The following is a 7,865-nucleotide window of genomic DNA, read 5'->3' as shown; positions in this document are numbered from 1 at the left end:
GACTGCACCCATTGCTTCTCTGGCTGCTAAACGTACTGTTACCTTGAAGGTTTCCTGACTATAAATCCCAGAGGAAATCTTTGGCACTAGTATATCACATTCAAAAACTAAGTAATGAAATACAACAATTTATAAACAATTAATAAAAAAGAAAACTGGAACACCTAAACACACTAGAATACATTTAAAAATAATTAAATGTATATTTAACTTAACTCTGGTCAATCAAACATATAAATTACCTGGAATGTGCTTCTCTCCCATGCAGCCATTCCTCACAATGAATCACTGGACCCTTCATTTAAATTTAAATTTTAAATTTTATTTACAGTGTGGTAACAGGCCCTTTCGGCCCAACGAGTCTGCGCCGCCCATTTTTTTAAACCCTCAAATTAACCTACCCGTACGTCTTTCGAATGTGGGAGGAAACCGGAGCACCCGGAGGAAACCCACGCAGACACGGGAGAACGTACAAACTCCTTACAACTAGCGATGGGAATCGAACCCCGATCGCTGGCGCTGTAATAGCGTCGCGCTAACCGCTATGCTACCATGCCGCCAACCTGCCTCAAGTGATTTGCACTGTTTGTGTTGCAGTGCAGAGGAGTCATAAAGACAGCTGTCATCCAGCTGTGAGGAGGTTTGGAACTCATACGTTAGTTTGGTCTGGGCTTCTTAAACTTCCTCACAGGTATGAAAATAAATGCCAGTAATTCTGTGCAGAAATTTTGTGCTAATGGTTCTTCTGAATCTAGTCTAATCTACTTCTGCCTCAATGCATAAGCATTGAAAGGTGCCTGTGTCATATTAAGAATTAGTAAGATAGTGTTGGGATTTAGAGGATCATTGGAACCTGAAGTTGAGTATGCTAGATCAAATTCATCATTGTACCTTATGTCCCAAGGTGTAACTGTATGTTAATAATGCTTGACTTCTCTTTGTGACAGGATGAGTGGAAGAATCATTTTTATATTATGGCTTTGCTGATGCCTGAACATTTTACCCTCTTGCTCCCAAACCCACTCTCTCTACAAGTACTTGCAGAACACAAAAACTTGCAAAACCGAATTGGATAGAAGTCCCAGTACAGGTACTTGCAACCCAAATGAAGTGAGTCACTTCTGTGGAAAACTCAATAACTAATTAAAAACATATTTTATTGTTACATGAACTTAAGAAATATAGTGGCAGTTAAAAATCAATCTGTACAATACACAACTGAATCATAAAATACTACTGTTTTTAATACTGCCAACAACACCAATTACACAGCTGATCATTGAAAAAGATCCAAGTTCTGATGGCATCTGGATTCCCTTTAGTAACAATTAAGAAACAATCTTATCCTTTTGCACTAATTCGCCATGTTTTGTCAAAGACTTGGCACATTCATGATAGCTATTCAAGACACAATCCGTAACAGATTGCCTCTTGTGACCACAAAATACATGAAAAGCTAGGTTTGCTGAATTCATTCCAAAGAATTACGCAGCTATCTGTTCTGATTTCACCATACTGAAAAGCTCTGGCAATGACAAAAGTAGGATTTGTGTTATTAAAATGAACAGTATGGATTTTGTTGATCAATTTACAGTCCTTTCTCTTTAAAAACAGTTCATCAATACTAATCAGTCTCTGCTTTGGAGTGATATCTCACTTTTATCAGCAAAAAAAAATCAAGGCATCCCAGAACACATTAAATATCTACAAAAGCTTGCAAAATTTAAACAACTCAATCTATACCTATGTACACTTTATACAAACTTTTAAGCACATAAACTTGCATCTTTACAAAGCCTGTTAACAGCAGGTAAAAAATAATACACAACAGGACGACAGTTTAATACAATACTACAAAAAGCTTAGAAATTTTGAGGCATATCAAATTTCGTAACTTTCTAAAATGCAGTGCCATAGATCCACAGCTGCTGTAAGATAATTTACATACAAATAAACAAATCAGAGTCCAGATATAACCGCACTCTTGGAATTTCAGTGGCATTGTAGCTTTGTGAATACATGGAACAGACTCTAAAGGTGCATGAAAATAATATATTTTTCTTCATATTTTGTTCCAGCTATGAATTGTGACATAGCAGGTTTGTGTGGTATAGTTATCTGCAGGAAATATAGTGAATTAAACCAAACTTACCTCAGCCATGATCTCCTACGTCAAGGGAGACAGCTGACCTTCACGTTATATCATTTACTTAAGGTTTCAATCCAAATACTGCATGTGCAAATATCCAGGGGTAAATCTATATGACGAGTCTTTGCTCTGCACTTAAGAGAATTCCTTAATTAAACTGGATAACACTGTTTTACTATTGGCAATACTTAATGAGGAACAATCTTCTGACCCAACAGGCCAAAAACAGATTTAAATCAATCATTAAATAGCAAAAAGCAGCTTTGCTGTAGGTTGATTAAAATAATTTTTCATTGCAATACATTCCTTACTACTGGGAGATTTCAGAAAGTGAATTTTCATCTTGATTACTTTGAATATCTGATCTTATAAAGCCTGTTCTAGTTTGGAAAGCCCCAAGTTTTAAAGGAAATAAGATTTGAAATGTATTTCCAAATCTATGCCTTTGAAAGTGTTATTTTGTCTATTGTAGATTTATCAGGACAACTCGAAAGATTATACAGCTATTGCTGTGAAGATGAAGTCCAATAAAAGCTACTCAACAAGAACTAAAGTCTGAAAGTGACTTTCTTTTAACTTTAGAGATATTCCTCTCTGTTTTTCTCAAGAAACCAATGTACCTCAAGCTGTACCTGCCTCATGGTCATAAGACATGAGCTCTTCAAACAGGTCCTTAGACCACATCATTAAAAGCACATTTATTCCAAATTTACATTAGTCTGCAGTGCAATTTTACTTACTCATTTATAGTTGCAAAAACTCCTACTCCAGTGTTCATGACTGTTTTAAAATGTAACCAATGTGACTATACTTTCTTTGCAAGTTATTTCAAGTTAAATTCTATGTGCTTTGATATAGAAAAAAAACACTGTACAAAATGTTGTGGTAATTAGACCATTTTGGAACATAGGGAAGAGGCAAGTTGGATTTTGGCTGGGTATTTTAGGTAGGACTTTACATTTCTTTTGTTGACAACTGCTTTGCTTTACTACATTGCTTTAACATTGCTATCAGTCACTTACCTTAGGGCTGCGAACAAACCTACATTCCATGAACTGAAACAGTGCAAAGTGGATTGTTAAACAAATACTGCAGTTCTTTCGAATGTCTGCCTACACAATTACTACCCTGTCAACAGCAAAAACATGCAGTTGATTACCCAATGGTTTACTTCATCAGCATTTTTAAAAAGTGCCATTACTAATTACTTCATCCCTTAAACTTTGGAATTATCAATATGGTGTGTGATTATGTGATTAATATTTTATACCAGCAGATGATCACTTTTCCCACATTTATCAAATGCATTTCCATAGGGACAATACCTCAGAATTTCATTGTTAATGGCAGTATCTTTCTGCACTTTTAGCTCCAATGTGGACTCAGCTTAAAACCAAATCATTGGCTGTATTTATTTAAAAAAAGCAATTTTGAACCATTTTAGAAAGAGTCTGTTGCGGACATAAAACAATGAAATTAGTACCCAATTGGGAGGAAACAACTCATTCGACTTTACGTTCATCATTCTTGTGGACGTAAGTATCCCATGAAATGGTCTTCAGATTCCTGCCACTGCACCACTTTACTCTCAGTGTCTCTTGATTGTTTTCATTTCCTTTCAGAATTTGAAGTAGTCCATATAGTCATCATACCTGTGTCTGGTACTGAGATTCTACAAAAGAGATATGATTATTAAAATTAAGTTCATCGCCACTTTCATAGTCACTCATCACTACTTCAGAATCATCGAAGCCACAGCTCGTTGACATATCAGATGATGATGCATTTGTTGACGTGAGCATAGGAATTGTCACATTGTCGATGATCACTTTCTCCAAGTCTTTGTTTGAACCTGTACGAAATGCACAATAGTCTCTCCCACCTTGGGCACCAACAGTCTCGCCATCCGCTGGCAACTGATGAGGTGGAAGGTACTGGCTGGGATGAAAGTGTGGTCTTCTTCGGCCATTGGAGCTTAAGGTATTTGTTGCTGATGTGGCATGGTGTGGTTGGATGATCTCATATTGATCCTGGTAATCCTCTGGAAGGGGAGGAGGAAGTTGGTCCTGACTCAGGAATTCCTCATCTTGAGGAGGTGGGAAGTCATTGTCTATGTCATATCCACCGAGGTAGTAGTCTGTATCGAGTGCTGTCACATTTTCATGATGCACAGGCGCAGCATCAGCTACTTCATAATGTGGCACTTCTTCAATATTAGGTAGTCGAGTGCTTGGCATCCAGTCTGAAGTATCCCAATGATATGCTAAATTGAAACAATACAATGACATATTTATTGTTACAAACAGCTTGAGAGTAAGCTAATCGTAAAGCTACTCCTTTGTTCTGTTATTCAAAGATGTTTGAACATCATGCATGCATGCTCTTGAGGTGTTCCTATTATGATATACAGCTTGGTGGAATTTGATTGACTGCTTTGATTAATCCTGTTGGATAACAGTTGAAACATACTGGATTTAAAATAAAACACAATATGCTCTCCAATAAATTGTGCACCCCAAGGAATTTTCTGATGTGTTACAATCCATTCATAGCACTCTTGAATGTCTGATGATTAAAAGGATGTTTTCACATTGCAGTTTCTCCTGACTTATCGAAATGCAACTATCTTTGTATCTCCGTTGAAACCTGGTCAACTAATACAAGCATCATAACCACTGTGTCAATTGTACGGGAATTATATTTTGCAAAGTGCACAAATAAATGGTCAAAATATGATTTATTGTAAGTCAAATATTGAAGATATTGGATTGTTACTTTTTTTTTACCTTCTGAGCAGGCTATCACCAGAAATATATTTTTACGTATTTGTGGTTCAATATAAAAAAACATTTACAACACAGTGATTTCACAATAATGTAGTTTGTCAAGTTCATGCAAAGGCCAACCAAAATCAGCATGCATTTTGAAAGCCAGTCACTTTTTACTGTAAAAGCTGGATATTGATAAAATAAGGCTGAACTAGCACACTGTTGAATCATGCATTTCAATTAATCAACTCAGTTACACATTTTTAATGAGAATAATGATAACTGATGCTTAAATCCATAGTCATTTTTTAAAGAAGTTACTTCAGGTTAGTATTAAAGTCATCGCTTTTCTATTTACATAGCTGCAGATCGATTTGAATGAATTACTAAGGTTGAAATACATTATTCCAACAAAATGAGTTCAGCCTGAAGGTCGACAAAAACAGTATGGTATTCAAATGCAAATCTATGCCCTTGCAGATAATTTTGTATTCTGCTCTGTGAGACACGACTACAAACTTCACAGTTTATGCTGTGTGCATGCATAAAACAAGGCATATGATTATTTAACACAGAAGAAATGGGGTGCATTAACAACCAGAATGCAAATGTCTGGGAGTCACCTCTGTTGTAGTTCTGCCCCTCCTCCATAAGGGACACTGTCAGGTGGAAATTGAAAAATAAGTGAGTGGTTAAAAACAAAATTCAAGTTCATCATTACACTCCAGCATGTAGACACTGCAATAGCTTTAAAAGACAGCACAGTAAACCATTATTCATAGCTTTAGCCCTGAAGCAAGGAGGATGGTGTTCCTATTATTTTGCTATCTCTATGTAAGACTTCTTTAAAAAAGTTGAATAGATCTATTACAAAGTAGATCAGAATTTGCCATGTTCAATCTAAACCTACTGCAATATGAATCATTTAACACAGATTTGTACTTTGTATTAAGCAAAGTGTGTATTGACACCCTTTAATAAATCAACAACCATGTCAACAGATGGCATAATAATAAATTATACATGGCCAGAATCCAATATTCCAATTAATAAGATTTAGCCCAACTGACAGGTCCTACGTTAATGTAATGCAACATGAAGATATCCATATTACCTCAGTTCTGCAAATACAAGTTCCAGGAAATTTGGGACTAATAATTCATTGTTGGCATTGATGCTTAAATATTCTATTTTAGTTTTCACTTTTAAACACCTAACTTAGTTGATACTCCATTTTCTTCAAGGTAAAACTAGAAATTGTATTTTGTTTATTTTATCAAATTTAGTGTATAACAGAGTCAGTTTTTTTGCTGCAGGTCTTTAGGAGTGGTGGAATACCATGATTTACAATTTCACAATTATTTTGAAAAAAAATGATTAGCTTAAGCATTTCAATGTTCCCCAAAATGTTAAAAAAAAACACGTCCATATTGGAAACACTAAAGTGAAACAAGAATGACCTTGATCTGTTCACTCCAGGTGTCAGTCATTTTGGAAACACATTCTAAGTAAATTACTATTAATGATCAATTGTTTAAAACAAATGTATTTAAATCCTCAGTGTAGATAAGCTGCCTGAAATTAAATTTGGCAATTTAAGGCAATATTAATGATCAATAAGATTCAATTATTAAGAATGGCATTGCATATCATCACATTTTATTGAATATTGAATGCTAGTATAGCAGTAAAATAAAATTAAAAAGTCTATGGGAGTGTCATTAATAGGAAAACTCTTGGAAAGAGCCAAGACAGGCAAAGTGGGGTGAATGGCCTCCTTTTGTGTCATCTAATTCTATAAGATGTCCTAAAAATCCTTTGTTATTTCAGTATATAAACACAACATAGATGTTTTTTATTGTATGTTAGCAGGCATTAATAAAGGGGCTAATGCACCAGGGAAATGGCAGACAAAGCAGTCTCCCATAAAAACATCAACTACAACTTAGATTTTACGGCACCAATAATATGGCAAATTATCCCAAAATACATTGCAGCAGAATTAAAAAACACAGATCAACAGCAAGCCACATAATAAAAAATAAATGTTGTTCAAAAAGATAATTTGAAAGAGCATCTTTAAAGGACAGGGAGAGGTGGAGAGGTAGCAAGGTGGAGAGATTTAGAATTGAAATTAAAATTATAGGGCCCTAGAGACTGCTGTCAATGATGAAGTGAAGAAAATTGAGTTTGTGCACAGGGCCAGAATTGGACGAGTTCAGAGGGGAAAAAAGGTTTGTGGGCTGGAGAAGGTTTCAGAGAAATGGGGGGGGGGGGGGGGGGGGGGGGACATGTCCATGGAAGGACATAGAAATAAGGATTGGAATACTGGGACCACTGTAGATTAGTAAATATGGTTGGAGGGTGGGTTGATGATCAATGGAACTAAGCAGCAATATTTCAATTGAGCTCAAGTTCACATGGCCGGTAGGTGAAAAACTGATCAAGCGAGTAATCGAATAATCAAGTATAGAAAGAAGGAAAAACTTGCCTTTACAGAGAAGGGGAGCAAAAAATGGATTAGGGTAGGATTCGTGTAAAAACAGATGCTTGATGGTCAATGCAGACTCAGTGGGCCTCAGGGCAGATTTCTATATTTGCCCATGACTCTCTACATTTCCCTAATGATCTCTGGTCATGCCAAAGTGATCTACACCCCAAGAAGTACTTTTTGAAGTACAGATGTAACATAGGAAACTTAACAACCAATTTGCACATAGTGAGATAATAACTAGATAATCTACTTTTGTGATGTTGATTCGGTTCTCATCATTGGCCAAAGCACTAAAAATAACTGCCCTCTACTGGTATCAAAACTATCAAAGAGAATGAGTGAGCTGGGTCAGGAGCAGAGAGGAGAAATATCACAGAATGAAGGCAGCCTTAGAGATTCAGGAAATATGGGATGAACCTTAGCTCTGGATTTGACAGAAGGTCATGGTTGCACA

At 36.1% G+C, this 7,865-nt stretch overlaps 1 protein-coding gene across 1 annotated transcript in view; it reads right to left on the bottom strand.

Moving 5' to 3' along the window:
• Positions 1-1,198: 1,198 nt before the first annotated feature.
• LOC127576094 (protocadherin Fat 3-like) overlaps positions 1,199-7,865 on the bottom strand; it is a 554,951-nt gene continuing 548,284 nt past the window's right edge. Inside the window, exons 29-30 of the mRNA XM_052026479.1 lie at positions 5,541-5,576; positions 1,199-4,412 (exon numbers count right to left, since the gene is read on the bottom strand). Of these exons, the coding sequence (XP_051882439.1) occupies positions 3,796-4,412; positions 5,541-5,576 (653 nt within the window). The 3' untranslated portion in view covers positions 1,199-3,795. The remainder of the gene's footprint in view (positions 4,413-5,540; positions 5,577-7,865) is intronic.

The sequence above is a fragment of the Pristis pectinata genome, chromosome 11 (assembly GCF_009764475.1).
Source record: "Pristis pectinata isolate sPriPec2 chromosome 11, sPriPec2.1.pri, whole genome shotgun sequence".
In the NCBI taxonomy this organism is placed as follows: Eukaryota; Metazoa; Chordata; class Chondrichthyes; order Rhinopristiformes; family Pristidae; genus Pristis; species Pristis pectinata.
The sequence above is the reverse complement of the archived record's forward strand: the minus strand, read 5'-3'. Positions and strand labels throughout refer to the sequence as shown.